Source organism: Mirounga leonina, unplaced genomic scaffold (genome assembly GCF_011800145.1).
Source record: "Mirounga leonina isolate KUSES-001 unplaced genomic scaffold, KU_Mleo_1.0 Mir_94, whole genome shotgun sequence".
NCBI lineage: Eukaryota > Metazoa > Chordata > Mammalia > Carnivora > Phocidae > Mirounga > Mirounga leonina.
In genome coordinates, this window is record NW_023270855.1 from 50,850,311 (window position 1) to 50,866,854 (window position 16,544).

At 58.4% G+C, this 16,544-nt stretch overlaps 1 protein-coding gene across 14 annotated transcripts in view; it reads left to right on the forward strand.

The window, feature by feature from the left end:
- The window catches only part of DOCK6 (dedicator of cytokinesis 6), a 44,753-nt gene that overhangs the window by 20,509 nt on the left and 7,700 nt on the right, over positions 1-16,544 (forward strand). For 9 of the 14 annotated variants that reach the window (XM_034997796.1, XM_034997795.1, XM_034997794.1 and 6 more), the window contains 22 exons: positions 573-690; positions 777-847; positions 1,047-1,185; positions 1,273-1,374; positions 2,075-2,161; positions 2,578-2,809; positions 3,061-3,222; positions 3,903-4,066; positions 4,614-4,718; positions 7,130-7,225; positions 8,401-8,541; positions 10,882-10,995; positions 11,103-11,273; positions 11,626-11,765; positions 11,863-12,032; positions 14,094-14,254; positions 14,405-14,587; positions 14,903-15,029; positions 15,359-15,443; positions 15,564-15,660; positions 15,811-15,945; positions 16,259-16,411. In XM_034997796.1, the coding sequence (XP_034853687.1) occupies positions 573-690; positions 777-847; positions 1,047-1,185; positions 1,273-1,374; positions 2,075-2,161; positions 2,578-2,809; positions 3,061-3,222; positions 3,903-4,066; positions 4,614-4,718; positions 7,130-7,225; positions 8,401-8,541; positions 10,882-10,995; positions 11,103-11,273; positions 11,626-11,765; positions 11,863-12,032; positions 14,094-14,254; positions 14,405-14,587; positions 14,903-15,029; positions 15,359-15,443; positions 15,564-15,660; positions 15,811-15,945; positions 16,259-16,411 (2,953 nt within the window). Of the gene's footprint in view, positions 1-572; positions 691-776; positions 848-1,046; positions 1,186-1,272; positions 1,375-2,074; positions 2,162-2,577; positions 2,810-3,060; positions 3,223-3,902; positions 4,067-4,613; positions 4,719-6,793; positions 6,887-7,129; positions 7,226-8,400; positions 8,542-10,881; positions 10,996-11,102; positions 11,274-11,625; positions 11,766-11,862; positions 12,033-14,093; positions 14,255-14,404; positions 14,588-14,902; positions 15,030-15,358; positions 15,444-15,563; positions 15,661-15,810; positions 15,946-16,258; positions 16,412-16,544 lie in introns of all 14 variants that reach the window. The other 5 variants (XM_034997786.1, XM_034997788.1, XM_034997791.1 and 2 more) reach the window with 3 other exon arrangements.

The following is a 16,544-nucleotide window of genomic DNA, read 5'->3' on the forward strand; positions in this document are numbered from 1 at the left end:
AGGCTCGATGCCCCTGTTATACAGATAGGGAAACTGAGGCCCAGAAGGAGGTTGGGGCTTGCACAGAGTTAGCCGTGAGAGGGAGAGGCAGAACTCTGACTTTAGCCCAGCCCCACTTCTGATTCTGGCCTCAGTTTCTCCACCCGAGACACAGGCCTCCTAACTCTAGTGGCTTCTCCTGGGGGAAGGGCAGTCAGGCCCCTGAGCGGGGGGGAAGGGGCGGGTCAGCCCAAGTGGGGGCTCGGGCCTGACTGCTGGCCGCCCGGGCCACCTTCTTGGAACCCCAACCCTGAGCACCCATCTGACCCTGCTCGACACCCCCCATGCCTCAGTGCCCCCAGAGTCCCTCTGTGTCCCCACCCTCAGATGTACTGTTCCCCCATCTATGCTCTGAGGGTGCCCACCTGTCCCCCACTCTCTGCCAGTGACATCTCTCGCCCGGTGCTCATAATTGCCCCATATGCCGCCTCAGCTGTGTGGCCATCGACGCCCCCCCACCCCCATGTCCCAGGCCAGGCTTGTGCCGGAAGCCCAGCCCCGCCTGTCCCTCTGATGCCCCCCTGCCCCCGCAGGAACCTGCTGTACGTGTACCCACACTGCCTTAACTTCAGTAGCCGCCAGGGCTCCGTGCGCAACCTGACCGTGCGAGTGCAGTACATGGCGGGGGAGGACCCCAGCCAGGCCCTGCCGGTCAGTGGCCGTGCCGGGGGCGGGGGCGGGGGCGGGGGTCCCGGCTGGGACGTCCCGGGGGACCCCTCACGCTCACCCTCCCCCAGGTCATCTTTGGCAAGTCCAGCTGCAGTGAGTTCACCCGAGAGGCCTTCACCCCCGTGGTCTACCACAACAAGTATGCGGGGTGGCGGGATGGGACCGGCGGTGGGGACACGGTGGGGCAGCAGGAGGGGAGGAGGCTGCCGCTAGGAGAGCCGGCGGCGGATCCTGAGGCAGAGAGCAGACCGTGGGGCCAGGCAGCACTGGGGTCTGACTTGCAAGAGGGGATGGGGAGGGCCAGGGGGGTCCCCGCCCCCAGCAGAGCCCCATGCCAGGTCCCCAGAGTTCTACGAGGAGTTCAAGCTGCGTCTTCCGGCCTGTGTGACCGAGAACCACCACCTGCTGTTCACCTTCTACCACGTCAGCTGCCAGCCCCGGCCGGGCACAGCGCTGGAGACTCCCGTGGGCTTCACTGTGAGACCCCCACCAGCCCTCACCCCCACCCCCCAGCCCCGCTGACCCCCTGTTTGGCCCCAGACCTGACCCCCAGCCTCTCCCCAGTGGATCCCACTGCTGCAGCATGGCTGCCTGAGGACCGGCCCCTTCTGCCTCCCTGTGTCTGTGGACCAGCTCCCACCCAGCTACTCCGTGCTCACACCAGACGTATGTGCCCTGGCCCCCTGCCTCCCTTCCCAAGGCCTTGTCCCCCGACAACACTCCCCAGGCTCCCACCACATGGTCCCCGATCTGTGCCGTGCCTTCCTTCCCATCAATACCCCTGGGAGCCTTGTTGCCCTCTGTTAGGGCCTCTGGGACCCCTGGCTGCTCCATCCCCCCCATTATACTTTTGTGTGTCCGACTGTCCCCACATGTCCCTGTCCCCCACTAGCCCGGCCTCATTACCACCTCCTGCCCCTGCACTGGGGTCTGACTTGCATTCCCCACTGTCCTTCTGCTCCAGTCCCCCATTCGTAGCCCTGCCTGCCTCCCTGACCACGATCCCCCCAGTAGTTCTTCCAGGTCCCATCACCCCCATTAATGCTGTCACCTGTCCACTTACCCTTGAGCTGTCATTAATGCCCTGGGGGCCTCAAGTTCTCCCATTATGCTCTTTCCCAATTCATTCCCCTCGGTAATGTGCACCCCAGGCCTCCATTGTCTGTTTCTCTGTTTGTACCCCAGGCTTCCAGCCTGCCCAGGGGACCCCCATAGTACTCCCTCCCGTCTGTGTCCCCCCCGTTGGCGCCCGGCTGCTCCCGCCGGTGGGGCTGGGTTACACCCACAGTATTGCAGTGGCTGGGGCCGGTGGCACTATGGGCACGGGAGGGCGGGCCGGTGCCCACCTGGCATGTCCCTCCTGCAGGTGGCGCTGCCAGGCATGCGCTGGGTGGACGGCCACAAGGGCGTGTTCAGCGTGGAGCTCACTGCCGTGTCCTCTGTGCACCCGCAGGTAGGGGGTGGGGGGATCCCAGGAGTCCGGCCCTGGGGTTGAGCAACAGTGCCGCTGACCGGGGAGGCCTGGCCTCGGGCCATGGACGTGACTTTGGTCAGCGAGGCCCGGCTCCCAGGGAAGCTGCTGAGTCAGGCGGGGGCGGCCATGCCAGTGGCCATCCCAGCTGGGGCTTTGGCCCTTTGCATGGTCTCTCCTCCCCGCGTGTGTCCCTCACCGCTTCTGTGGTCACTTCCCCGCCCCCTCTCCTCCCTCCAGCTCCTAGCTCATCCCTTTCCTCATTTATAGTCAGTTCATTGATCCCCGGCCTTGGTTTTCTGCCCACTGAGCACCGCCCCCAACCCTCCAGGGCCTTCCCAGCCAATGGAACCCTGGCCACCCCCCGCCCTGCTCACCCTGGCTCCCCCCACCCCCAGGACCCTCACCTGGACAAGTTCTTCACTCTGGTGCATGTCCTGGAGGAGGGGGCCTTCCCGTTCCGCCTCAAGGACACCGTGCTGAGTGAGAGCACTGTGGAGCAGGAGATGCGGGCCAGCCTAGCAGCCCTGCGCCTCGCCAGCCCCGAGCCCCTTGTTGCCTTCTCCCATCACGTGCTGGACAAGCTCGTCCGTCTGGTCGTGCGGCCTCCAATCATTGGCGGCCAGATCGGTGAGTGGGCACAGCCTCAGACCCCAGTTTCCCTATCTGGAAGAGGGCCGGCCCCTCAGTCCCCTGGTCCTGGGTGACCTCCTCAGCCCGCTTATCTTTCTGGCCTCGGTTTTCCTTTCTGAAAAATGGCTCCCAACCACCTGTGACCCTTTGATTGGCCCTGCAACCCCTTGGAAAGGTGGGAGATAGGAGTTCCCTGGGGAGGTAGAAGGCCCTGGGCTTTAGCACTTGACCTCTGTTCTGCCCGGCAGTGAACTTAGGCCGTGGGGCCTTTGAGGCAATGGCCCATGTGGTCAGCCTTGTCCACCGGAGTCTAGAGGCTGCCCAGGATGCCCGTGGTCACTGCCCACTGCTGGCTGCCTACGTCCACTATGCCTTCCGACTGCCTGGCACCGAGCCCAGCCTCCCAAGTGGTAAGTGTTAGTGGGAGGCCCCTGGGGGACAGGACATATCTGGGAGGAGAGCATCCCAGTCAGAGGGAACAGCATGTGCAAAGGCCAGGAGGCCGTACAGACCTTGGCTGGTTTGGGCAACTTGCAAGAGAGAGAGTTTTTTGTTCACTCCCCCCCTCCCCAGGCTGGCGGTCTTTGTTGCTTGACTGGTGGGTCATTCAGCCAGTCAACAAGCATCTGCAGTTAAGTGGAAGCAGAGACGCATCTGGGCTGCCCAAGCTCGAATCCCAGCTCTGCTTCCTACACATGCTGTGACCCTGGGCAAGTGACTTCACCTCTCTGGGTCTGTTTTCCATTTGTAAAACAAGGATAATAACGGTCATCCCTTCACGGGGGCGCTGGTAATAGTAAACGAGGTCTAATCCGTACAACACGCTTGATATGGTGAACGCTCAATGCAGTTGGATCCTTTTCAGTTTGCTAAGTAATTAATACTAACCTCTAGCCCCTCTGGGCACTGACCACGTGCCACGCACTGTTCTTGGGCTTTGTCCGTCTCCCCCAAATCACTATGAGGTGGCAGCCACTAGCATGCCCATTTTATAGGCGAGAAGCCTGAGGCTCAGAGACAGAAAGTGACTTTACCCAGGCCAGCCGGCCGGGAAGGGGCAGGGGGCCGACCGTCTTGCCACCATCCTCAGGGACCCCTCCAGTGGCAATGCAGCCTGCCACACTGGCCCGTGGCCCTGGCCGCCCCACCAGCCTCTACCTGGCCCGCTCTAAGAGCATCAGCAGCAGCAACCCCGACCTGGCTGTGGCCCCGGGCTCTGTGGACGACGAGGTCTCCCGCATCCTGGCCAGCAAGGTAGGGCACGGGTGGGCGCTGGGGTCTCTAGCCTCAGCGGCCACGGCTGCCAGGCGGGCGGGTGAAGGATTAGGGTTGACAGAGGACGGGAAGCTCCAAGGAGCAGCACGGACAGAAGCTTGACTCTGGGCGGCGGGGCTGGTCTGCGGCTTTCACAGCTTCGGAGCTGCGACTCAGACTTTGCCCTGGGCTCCGCACTCCAAGGCCGACCCAAGGATGGGTGGCTGGAGGTCGGCCTGGTTGAAAAAGCAGTGTGTACATAGCGGACCAGGTGCGTGTGGGCGCATATACGCCACAGGTGCATATACTCACAGACCCCACGCATGCGTGTGCACGGGGCACATATATACGTGCACTCCATGCACGGCCGCCCACGGGGAGCGTATGCGCGTGGGCCCCAAGCACATATGTGCACGTGCATTTGCCAGGGTTGCGTGTGGGTGCCCGGGGTGCGCGTATGGCCCCGGGCAGTGCTCACGCTTGGTGTTCCGTGCCGTTCTCCCCGCCTTCTGCCCACGGATTCTACCGCGTCCCCGTGTGTCTCCAGGGTATCGACCGCTCACACTCCTGGGTGAATTCTGCTTATGCTCCAGGAGGCAGCAAGGCTGTGCTGCGACGGGCACCCCCTTATTGCGGGGCCGACCCCAGACAGGTGCCCTCCCTACCTGCCCCTGCACGCGTGTGACCCCATCTTGGCATGAGCTCCTCCCACCTTCCTGGCTGTGGCCTACTAACCTAGGGGGGCTGCCTGAAGGAGGCAGCACACCCCTCCTGCCTTTGTTCAGGGGCTATGGAGTCAGTGTTTTAGGCATCACGGTCATCTTAACCAGCCTTTTGCTGCCTTACAGACTCCAGCCTCAGGCAGAGACAGGAGGGAGAGGGTGGTATGCAAATAGCATGCAAAGGATATGCAAATCCAGCCACTATAACCTCCCTGCCTCGCATGGCCTGTTTCTCTCTAATCCACTCGGTTCAGGAGCCTCGCAACTGTCCCCTTGACATAGCAATCCGAATGATGCCAAAGGGCCGAGACTGACCCTCTGGGCTCTCCCTCCCCTCCTGTTTCAGGCTGACAGACCTCTGTGGGCAGCTCCCTTTACTCTGCCCCTTCCCAGGGATCTGGTGTGGGGAGAGGCTTTGCCTTCAGACAGACCTGGGTCCCAGTTCTCGAGTTCTCGAGTTCTCGATCTGCTGCGGGCTCGCCCTGTGCCCGAGGCTCTGAATTTTCAGATGTGGTCAAGATTCAAAGCAAAGTGTTTATTAGTGGTCCCGAACCTGGGAACGCGTTAGGGCATCACAGGCAGGATTTTATTGGGATAGATCTCAGTCCAGCCCGGCCTCTGAGCTGCCAGGTCTGGGAGATAGGCACCGATCATGCAAACACACGAGTATATGAGTGCAGGGTGTGAAAATGCCCGAAAAGAAATGAATAGGAATGAGGCCACCAGCCTCCTCTGGGTGGTCTGGGGGGGGGGGGCTCTCCAGGGAGATGACATTTCTCTTGGGACCTGAAGGGTGAGACAGAGCCAGCCAGGGAAGGGTGGCTGCTCCAGATGGATGGAAAGGCACATGCAAAGGTTGGGACCGAGCTGAGAGCCCCCGAGGCACTGAAAGGAGGCCACTGGATGGTTTCCCCACACACTTGGCCCCAGACCTTGTTCCAGCTCCGTGCCCACCACCCAGGCAGCCTGCACTGAAGGCACGCCAGGGGCCTGTTAGCAGCAAGGGATCTTTTGGACAGTCTTCTCCTGAGATTGCTGGAAATCTGGGTTCATGGGCCCTGCCGGCCCCCCAGCATCTTTAAGAGGGCCTCCCCCAATGCCCTCATTCTCTGAGGTGTCAGCTGGGCCTCGAAGAGCACCTAGGAGGGGATGAGGTGGTAAGAGGGTGGGCATTGCAGGCAGGAGGGGACCCTGAGGCCGGCCTTTGCTGTGGGTGGCCCATCTGGTGTGTGCTGAGGAGCCAGGGCCCTGCTGGGGTTGTGGGAACTGGGGGTCCCTCGAGTGCTGGGGCCCGGGCAGGTTCCAGGGGTCAGAGCAACTCCATCTTGGGGCCTCCTCTCCTTGCCAGTGGCCTCCCCTCCCGACCAGCAAAGGAGGAGGGGAGAAGTGGAGCGTGGGCCCCCATCCCCATTTCACAGATGGGGAGCACTGAGGCAAGCAAGGCTGGAACAGGGCCAGGCCTGGAACCTGGGGCTCTTGGCTGCTCCTGCTGCATCTCATCGGCACCTCCTCTCACCTCTGTCCTATCTCTTTCCCTCTTCTTTCTCTACCCTCGCTTGGACCCCATGTCTATACTCCGCTCCCCTGTCTACGCTCCTTCCTCCACCTCATTGCCCTTCTCTTCCATCCACCCCGGCCTCATGGACTCTCTCCGGCTCTCTGACTTCACCCTCCCTCTTCACCGTGTCCACCCGCACCCCCATCCCTCTGCCATCTTTGTCTGGCCCCGTCCACCCTCGCCAACGGGCTCCTGTCCCCATTCTCACCTCTTCTGTTCCCCCTGCTGGGCACCCCCTTCTCTCTTTGTTATGCTTCTCATCCCCTCCATCACCCCCCCCCACCTTTATCCTTATTATCTCTGCCAAAATCATCCATGCCCTCCTGGCCTGTCCACATGGACATGTCTGTGCCCTATCCATGCCAACCATCTCCTCCCGGTCCATCCCACCGGCACCCTCACTAACCCACCTCGCCATCCCATCCTCTTCACCCCATCCCATCATAGGCCATCGACCGCAGCTCTAGCCGAACTTCTTCCTACCTTGAGGGCTCCTCCTTGGCCCCACCAGCCACCCAGCCGAGACCCACTGTGCAGAAGGTAGTGGGAGGCAGGGGGTGGGTGACTCCGTGTTGGCCCTGGAGCTCCTGTCTCCCCCGAAGCCCAGCAGGGTCTGGAGGGCCCAGGGAAAGGGCGTGCTGACTCCTTCCGCTCCCTCTCCTGCACGGTCTCCAGCTGCACTAACCCCAAGCCATCCTGCTGCATCCAAGCCCCGTTATGCCCTCCAGAGGAGGGCACGGGGTGGGCTCCTCGGCTCTCTGTGACCCTTGCCCCCGCCCCCAGCTGCTGCACGAGGAGCTGGCTCTGCAGTGGGTGGTCAGCGGCAGTGCTGTGCGAGAGGCTGTCCTGCAGCATGCCTGGTTCTTCTTCCAGCTCATGGTGAGACACCCTCCTCCCCTCCTGAGAGCAAGAGACGCCCCGGGGAGGGCCTCTCCTCGGGAGAGAAGCCCCTGAGATTGCACCTGAGACCCCTGAGAAATGACCCCAAGAGACCCTCCATGTCCAGAGAGAAGAAACACTGAAGGGGGCGCCTGGGTGGCTCAGTTGGTTAAGTGACTGCCTTCAGCTCAGGTCATGATCCTGGAGTCCCGGGATCGAGTCCCGCATCAGGCTCCCCGCTCGGCGAGGAGCCTGCTTCTCCCTCTGACCCTCCCCCCTCTCATGTGCTCTCTCTCTCTCATTCTCGCTCTCTCAAATGAATAAATAAATCTTAAAAAAAAAAAAAGAAACACTGAAGGGGTTCTCTCCCTGGAGAGAGGCCCCCTGAAACTTACCTGAGGCCCCCTCCACAGAGAGATGACCCCCCTACCTTCCCTAGGAGATTGTAGAGACCACTGAGAGTCCCCCTAACCAGCATGGAGACCCCTCCCTCTCAGATATCCCCAGAGAGAGAGGGAATCCCTGTGATCAGACTCGAGACCTCTGCGCCAGACTCTTCAAGTGGTGCCTTGAACCACCACTGCTAGATACAAACCTCCCCCAATCTGGTGGGCCATCAAACCCCACCCAGGGCTCCCTCAAATCCCACTTCTTGAGCCCTGCTTTCTGTCCTACCCACATACTTAGCCCCAGGAGACCTAGTCCAGCCCTTCCCAGGCTCTCTCAGCCTCCCCACCCCTGCACCCTGCCTAGAACCCACTCAGGCTCCTCTCACTGCCGGCTCAAGCCCTGTGTTAAGAGTCGGGGCTCGGGCACCTGGGTGGCTCAGTTGGTTGAGCGACTGCCTTCGGCTCAGGTCATGATCCTGGAGTCCCGGGATCGAGTCCCGCATCGGGCTCCCTGCTCAGCAGGGGGTCTGCTTCCCCCTCTGCCCTCTTCCCTCTCGTGCTCTCTGTCTCTCATTCTCTCTCTCTCTCTCAAATAAATAAATAAGATCTTTAAAAAAAAAAAAAAAGAGTCAGGGCTCAATCCCCACCCAGGACCCCTTATGCCCACCTCTAGCCCCCGTGCCTTGCTACTAAAACACCGCTCACAGCCCCTCAGGCCCTGCCCCCTTCTGGTGGGCCCCCCTGTTCAGTTCCTCAAGCCCCGCTCCGCTCTCACCCCACCCCCAGGTGAAAAGCATGGCGCTGCACCTGCTTCTGGGCCAACGGTTGGATACGCCCCGCAAGCTCCGCTTCCCTGGGCGTTTCCTGGACGACATCGCGGCCCTCGTGGGCTCTGTGGGCCTGGAAGTCATCACCCGGCTATACAAGGTATGCGGGAACAGGCCTCGATGGGAAGGTCTGAGAGAGGACATAGAGCCCGCCAGGCAGGGGCACCATGAACCCGCTTGCCAGATCAGTCGGTTCACTCAGCATCTATTTCTTGAGCACTGACCGTGTGCATAGTGGCTGGGCCGAATGGTAGACACAGCAGTGAACAAAAGAGGCCCAAATCCATGTTTTCATGGAGCTGACTTTTTGAGGAGACTTGAAGGCGCGGGGGGAGAGCACTCTCTGCCATGGCTGGGGGAAGGGCCTTCCAGGCAGTGGGAGCAGCAAGTGCAAAGGCCCTGAGGTAGGACCATGCCTGGGTTGTTAGAGGAGCAGTTAGGAGGTAAGTGTGGCTGGAGTGGAGTGAGCAAAAGTGGGAATGGGAGTTGATGAGGATGGGGAGGTGGACAGAACAGATCCATTAGCGCTTAGCATGGTGCCAAATACAGTAAGTGTTCAATAAATGGACATTGATGTTCTGAGGCCTTGATCATTGATTGTCCAGGTCCTGGATCACTAATTCCAGTGTTCCCAGGAGCTAGGCAGGCAGTAATAATAATGAGAGTAGTAATAATACTGAGCATTTATTGAGTACTTACTGTGTGTCTTAGATGTGGTTGATGGATCATATCATTAAATTCTCCCAACCACCCCCATGAAGTTGTCTCCATTTTACTGGTGGGGAAACTGAGGCAGAGAATGAGAATGACCAGGTAACAACGTGATACCACACAACTGAGAAGGGGCAGAATGGGGATTTGAACCCAAGCTACCAGCTCCAGAGCCCACAGCCTCACCACATGGGAAGAGTGGGGCTTAGGGTGGACTCAGGGGCATGTACCCATTGGCTGTGGCCAGAATGCCTGATTTTTCAGGAGAAATGGGAGTTTGGGATTTGATAGGAACTTTCCAGATTTTTGAAATGCCGGCCCAACCCAAGTCAGCCCTTGTGCAATATCCCATGACCTCTGGGCTGGGCTCAAAGTTCTCGACCTTGTTCCACTGGAGCCTCCCCAAGGGCTGATATTCCCAGGGGCTGAGCTGGATTGTGAGGAAACCACACTCAGAATGGGCTGAAGGGAGGAACAACGCCCCCAAGAAGCAGCATCATCACAGCTGCCAGTGAGGCATTGGTGATGGGCCACAGTGGTTTCGTTGCTTCACTTGACATTTATCGTGCACTGACTACCAGGCTCAGTTGTACAAGGAAGACCCAGTCTCTGCTCCCCTCTGGACTCAGAGCTAAGGCAGGTTTTAGATCTTGTTTCTTTGGGCTGCAGGGAACTGAGGGCCACTGAGGCTAACCACTCTGTGGCTTATGGTAGCATGAGAGCAGAACAAGCATCAGCTAGGCCTCGGAAGCCATAGCAGCCTTCTTGCTGTTCCTCACGGTTGCCAGGCACATCCTACCCCAGGGCCTTTGCACTTACTGTTCTCTCTGCTCAGGATGCCTTTCCCATCTTGGCTCTTTCCCATCTTTCGGGTTTCTCTCAAAACAGCACCCCATTCAGTTCTTTTCAAAATACACGGAACTATCCCCAGTCCTTTTATTTATTCTCTGCCTTCCCCCCACACAAGACTGTGAATTGGACGAGCTACAGGGAGCATGTCTGTGCCATTCACAGGGCGTGGCACATAGTAGATGCTCAGTATAGTCTTGTTAAATGGTTGCTGAGAGCGTATCAGTTAAGAGACAGGTTAATTTGCTTGATCATCATTACAAGTGGTTTAAACGTGACCAGAGTTTATTTCTGAGCCTAGGTGGGTTGCAGGGGATTCCACAGTGTGGGACTGGCCATCGTGGTTCATCATGGTGCCCCCCAGATGAGGCGTGGCAGGTGGTGGGAACAGGCAGACCTGCCCCTTCTCTATAAGGGATGGCATCACTTCTTCCCAAACCCCATTGGCCAAGATGTGGTCACATGGTTATTCTCAGCCACAAAGAAGGCTGGGAAATGTAGTCTTTGCCCAACTCTGAACTGTGAAGAAGGGTTCCAGTACTCTGAGTGGGGAGAGGATTTGGGGGAAGTCAGCAGCCAGTTTCTGCCATCCATATTGTACTGGTCAAATCTAATGAAAGAAAACAGTGTTCTGAACAGAGTCCTGAGGAGTGTAGACATATAACCGTGGGAAAGGGGAGGGACAGAGGGAAGAGGACAACCAGGAAGGCCAGGTGTATCTGGAGTTCAGAAATGAGGGTGTATCAAGAAGCCCCAAGGCTTTGGGGCAATGACGCGGCTCCTGGAGGTCACTGGTGGCCTTGGTGAGAGCCAGGCCCCATGTGGAGACTGAGGCTCAATGGGACACGTGGATATGGGCTGACCGGCCCTGTGCCCCTAGGATGCAGAGCTGGCCGAGCGCCTGAACGCCAGCCTGGCCTTCTTCCTCAGCGATCTGCTGTCCCTGGTGGACCGCGGCTTCATCTTCAGCCTGGTCCGGGCCCACTACAAGCAGGTAGGGGTGGGCACGGTGGGAACGGCACATCTGCAGTGACGTGGCAGGGTGGTGGGCGTGGTGGGCAGAGCCACGTGAAGGTCGCCCGCTGACCCCCTCCCCCACAGGTGGCCACACGGCTGCAGTCGGCCCCCAACCCGGCATTGCTGCTGACCCTACGCATGGACTTCACCCGCATCCTGTGCAGCCACGAGCACTACGTGACCCTCAACCTCCCCTGCTGCCCCCTGTCGCCCCCAGCCTCGCCCTCACCCTCTGTATCCTCCACCACTTCCCAGGTGGGCTGGCCTCACTCCTGGCTCCTCCTCTTGACCTATGACCACTCACTTCAGCCCCCTCTTCTGTGGGACCCTCATTTGGCCATCTCAGAGTGGGCCAAAGCCCAGGTAGTCTGACCCTTCACCTCTGACCCCGCACTCTTGGCAGTTTCTTGGAGTGGGGGCCAGCTTCTTATATCTCACCCCAAATCCTAGTTCCCGCCTGGGGTTCCATTTGCTGTTTCTCTGACTTCTGACTTTTGACTCCAGGCCCTGTCACCTCACATATGGGTTAACGCCAGTCTCCCCCCCCGCCCCGACCCTTGACCCCTGGCCTCCTGCCATCCCTGCTTTCTCCACCTGCCCTCTGCAGAGCTCCACCTTCTCCAGCCAGGCCCCGGACCCCAAGGTAACCAGCATGTTCGAGCTGAGCGGGCCGTTCCGACAACAGCACTTCCTGGCTGGGCTCCTGCTGACAGAATTGGCGCTGGCCCTGGAGCCCGAGGCCGAGGGGTGAGCACAGGGCCGCTCTGGTCCCCGGGCTGGCGAAAAGGTCCAGGAGCCATGTCTGCTCCATCCCGAGCTCCTCGCTACCCCCCCCCCCCCACAGGGCATTCCTGCTGCACAAGAAGGCCATCAGCGCCGTGCATAGTCTGCTCTGTGGCCACGATGCGGACCCCCGCTACGCTGAGGCTGCTGTGAAGGCCCGTGTGGCCGAGCTGTACCTGCCGCTGCTGTCTCTCGCACGGGACACGCTGCCACGCCTGCATGATTTTGCTGGTCAGTGGGCCGCGGGCAGGATGGGGCTACACGATCCAGGGGCTTCACTGATCACACCGGCTCAGGTCGGGGAAGGTGGGGAGCAGGGTTAGGAACAAAAGCACGGGTGGTGGGGGTCAGAAGAAGAGGTTCCAGTGTGTTGCTGTGGGGCCCCAGGCAAGCCGTTAACCTCTCTGAGCCTAAAGGTTTCCCACCTGTTACATGGGGACAGTGGTCGCATGCACTTTCCTAGGCTTATGTGAAAATTTGGGGAGCAGCGTACTGGGACACTGTCACCCTCCCGATAGGTGAGGAGGGGCAGGTGGGGGACATCGGGGTGAGGGGATGGTCAGAGCCCCGTGTTCATTCAGTCACTCCTCTTCAACCTTCACTGGCACCTGGGGGACAGGGGACAGTTGGAAGCACAGACTTAGGCTTTCTGGGTGGATCCCCTTTGTCATTTGGGGAAAATTCTCAGTCTTTACCTCTTGCATTTTTTTTTTTTTTTTTCTGCCTCATTTTCTCGCTTCCCTCCTTCTGGGACTCCAATTACACGTACGTTAGACCTTTTGATCGCATCTCAGTGCCGGCTGTACTCTGTCCTGTTTTCCATTCCGTTTTCAGTTGGGAAACTTTCCATTCACTGGAGCTCACTGCTTCAGTCTTCTCTGGCTGCGTCCAGTCTTCTGTTAACCCCAGTTCCGAATTTCAGGTGTTATACTTGGCGGCTAAAGAATGTTTGTTTGATTTTGTGTGTGTGTGTTTTTGTAGATCCCAGTTCTCTACTGAAATGTGCCATCTTTTTATCCACGTTTGTCCATCTTTTCTGCCAGTTTATATATTAACGTCCTTGTTCGCTGACTCCAACATTTGGTCATCTGTGTGCCTGCTTCTGTTGTCTGTTTTTCTCCTATCAATTACATTTTCCTGCCTCTTCCTATGTCTTATAACTTGTTACGGTATTTTGGATGCTGTATGTAAACGAATCATTGGGACTGGGGTAATGTCATCCTTTCCCAGTGACAGTTCCTCTTTCCCTCCCTTACGCAGTAAGGAAAATGGGCTGGTCTCCTCCATCTGGTCAGGAACTGAGCTAGGTTAAGCTGAGCTGGAGCTTTAGTTAAACTCAGTCGACCCTTTGTTTCAAGAATCTCTGGGGTGAGACCAGTTCTGTATTTGCTGGCAACTCCTGTCTCTGGCGAGACCTTTTTTTTTTTTTTTTTTTGGTGGGGGGCGCTATGGGAGTTACTCTTTTAAGACCATAGAGTTTGGAAGCCGACTCTTTAGGTTAAAATCCTATCTCTAGGGGCACCTGGGTGGCTCAGTCGTTGGGCGTCTGTCTTCGGCACAGGTCATGATCCCAGGGTCCTGGGATCAAGCCCCACATCGGGCTCCCTGCTCCGTGGGAAGCCTGCTTCTCCTTCTGCCACTTCCCCTGCTGTGTTCCCTCTCTCGCTGGCCTCTGTCAAATAAATAAATAAAATCTTGAAAAAAAAAAAATCTTATCTCTACCATTTACCTGCTGTGTGACCCCAGGCAAGTGATGTAATCTCTCTGTGCCTCAGTTTCCTCACCCATAAAATGGGGATGGGTAAAAGCATTTATCTCATAGGGTTGTTTTGAAGATTACGAGTTAATATTTTCAAAGTGCTGAAGAATGGCACCTGGCACATAGGAGATTCTATCTAAGTGCCAATTGATGCTACAATCATTATAGCAGCATTTATTACTAATTATTATTATTGTTATTCCTGCCATTGTTCCCATCATCATCATCATCATCATCGTAAATGTTTACGGCTCCTGTGGGCCAGGCCACATTCTGAGTGTTGAGCATATAGCAGCAGCTCAAGCAGATATAGTTCAGGCTTTTGTCATCGTACAGACAATTGTATGATAAATGTATCTAATCATAAGCACAAAAAGTGAGCTCTGAGAATAGATAACTAGAGACCTCACCCTGGCCTGGGGGAGCGGTATCAGGGAAGGCTTCCCTGAGGAGGCGAACTTTGAGCTAGACTATGAGATAGAGACGGTACTTACCAAGGGCTCATTCTTCTGTTCCCCTGTCCCTGCCCCCAGAGGGCCCAGGTCAACGGTCAAGACTGGCCTCGATGCTCGACTCAGACACAGAAGGGGAAGGGGACATCGGAGGCACCATCAATCCCTCAGTGGCCATGGCCATCGCTGGTGGCCCCCTAGCCCCTGGCTCCCGGGCCAGCATCTCTCAGGGCCCAGTGGCAGTGAGTATGGCGCTGGTCCCCAGAGACACCATCCAACCTGGTAATAGAAATTACGTAGGATATCCTGATAGGTCAGTTCTCATCACAATATGGAGGAAATGAGAATCCGCTCCATCCCTTCTGAGCACCCTCTCCCCTGTTTGGCCCCAGGCTTCTCGCTCAGGCTGTCCCCTCTCTGCCGAGTCCAGCCGGACCTTACTGGTGTGTGTGCTGTGGGTCCTGAAGAATGCTGAGCCAGCCCTCCTGCAGCGCTGGGCCGCTGACCTTGCCCTCCCTCAGCTGGGTCGCCTCTTGGACTTGCTATACCTTTGCTTGGCTGCCTTTGAGTACAAGGTGTGGGGATGGGGGTGGGGTGGGCCAGGGGACTGAGTGGGTGGATGAGGCAGGGGTGAACTGTCTTCACGCCCAGGTTCCTGTGGCTTTGAGGGTCAAGGGGTGGACTGTTTCTGGGCTGAGCCAAAGAGAAAAGGGAAAATCGTCTTCGTGAATAGAATTTGGAAGGTGCCAAGACCTTGTAGTAAAGGGGAGAGCTGTGTCTCCAAGCACACGATCCTGAAGGTCGGAAAAGGCTGAATGAGTGTGACCAAGCAGCCCAGGTCCCACAGGAAAGGGCAGAGTCAACCCTCGACCCGTTCTCTGTCCTCACAGGGGAAAAAGGCCTTTGAGCGCATCAACAGCCTCACGTTTAAGAAGTCACTGGACATGAAGGCCCGTCTGGAGGAAGCCATCCTGGGCACCATTGGAGCACGACAGGACATGGTCCGGCGGAGTCGTGGTGAGAGGGAGATGTACCCTGTGCACGTCCCCACGGGCTGCTCCCAGCCTTTGTCTGAGGGGCCCCAAGAAGGGGGCATCCTACCTCTGTGTCTGCCTCACCTTTCCCAGAAAGAAGTGCATACATCGTCCGTATGCACATGGGCATCTGTGTTCCCTGTCTGTTCTCATGTCGTTCGTATTTAACTGTGTTCCCTTAGCATGTATATGTGTCACCCGGTGTCCTCACGGGCCGTCCCACACGTGTATCTTAATGCCTGAGCCCTTCTCCTCACGGTCACACGTCCTTGTGTTTTTGCACGTCTGCGGACGCTCACCTGCGCATCTCAGAGAGGAGCCCGTTTGGGAACCAGGAGAACGTCCGCTGGCGGAAGAGCATCACGCACTGGAGACAGACCTCGGACCGCGTGGACAAGTGGGTGTGGGCAGGAAGTCGTTCGCTGGGGTCAGACCAGTTTCCGGAGAATGGGTGCCCCTAGAGCAGCTAAGGGAGGGGCAGAGAGCTCAGCCCCCAGCCCCTTCCCATCCCCTCCAGGACCAAGGATGAAATGGAACATGAGGCCTTGGTGGACGGGAACCTGGCAACCGAGGCCAGCCTGGTGGTTCTGGACACACTGGAGATCATCGTGCAGGTAGGGCTTGAGCCAGCATCTCTCTGACCTCTGCCCACTGCCATGCCTTGTGATCTCTGACTCTAGAATCCCTCTCTTTCCCTGACCCGGGAAGCAGCTCAGTCCGTAACAGCTGGATTTCTGACCCCTTTCTCCCCCACCCCCCGGCAGACAGTGATGCTGTCAGAGGCCCGGGAGAGCATCTTGGGTGCAGTGCTAAAGGTTGTGCTGTATAGTCTGGGCAGTGCCCAGAGTGCCCTCTTCCTGCAGCACGGCCTGGCCACACAGCGAGCCCTGGTGTCCAAGGTAAGCCCCGCTCAACAGGCAGGGCCCTGAGTAATCATTGCAGCCCACTGAGCTCCTGCTGTATGCTCAGCCACTTCATGAGACGGACACTCCTGAGCCATGGTTTATAGAGGAGGGAGCTGAGGATCAGAGTGGCAGAGTCACTCCCCCAGGGTCACACAGCCAGGGCCTAACCCCGTGTCTGATTCTGAAGCCCACTGTGCTTGGCCAGAGGGGGCAGAATGCAGCTGCCCCTGCCGACGTCCCCATCAGGGGCCTTCTGTGGCACCACGGGGAGGGGCTGACCAGTGTCTGTGTTGCGCTGGGGGGACAGTTCCCAGAGCTGCTGTTCGAGGAGGACACGGAGCTGTGCGCCGACCTTTGCTTGAGGCTGTTGCGACACTGTGGCAGTCGCCTCAGCACCGTCCGCACGCACGCCAGTGCCTCGCTCTACCTCCTCATGCGCCAGAATTTCGAGATTGGCAACGTAAGTGGGAGCGGCGGGCAGAGGCCATGGTCCACGGGAGGCTCGGGGGAGGGGAGGGCGGCCGGGGGGTGGGGGTGTTGGTGCAGTAAATGGAGGGCGGGAGGGGAGAGGTCGGCAGGTCGAGCGGGCCCTG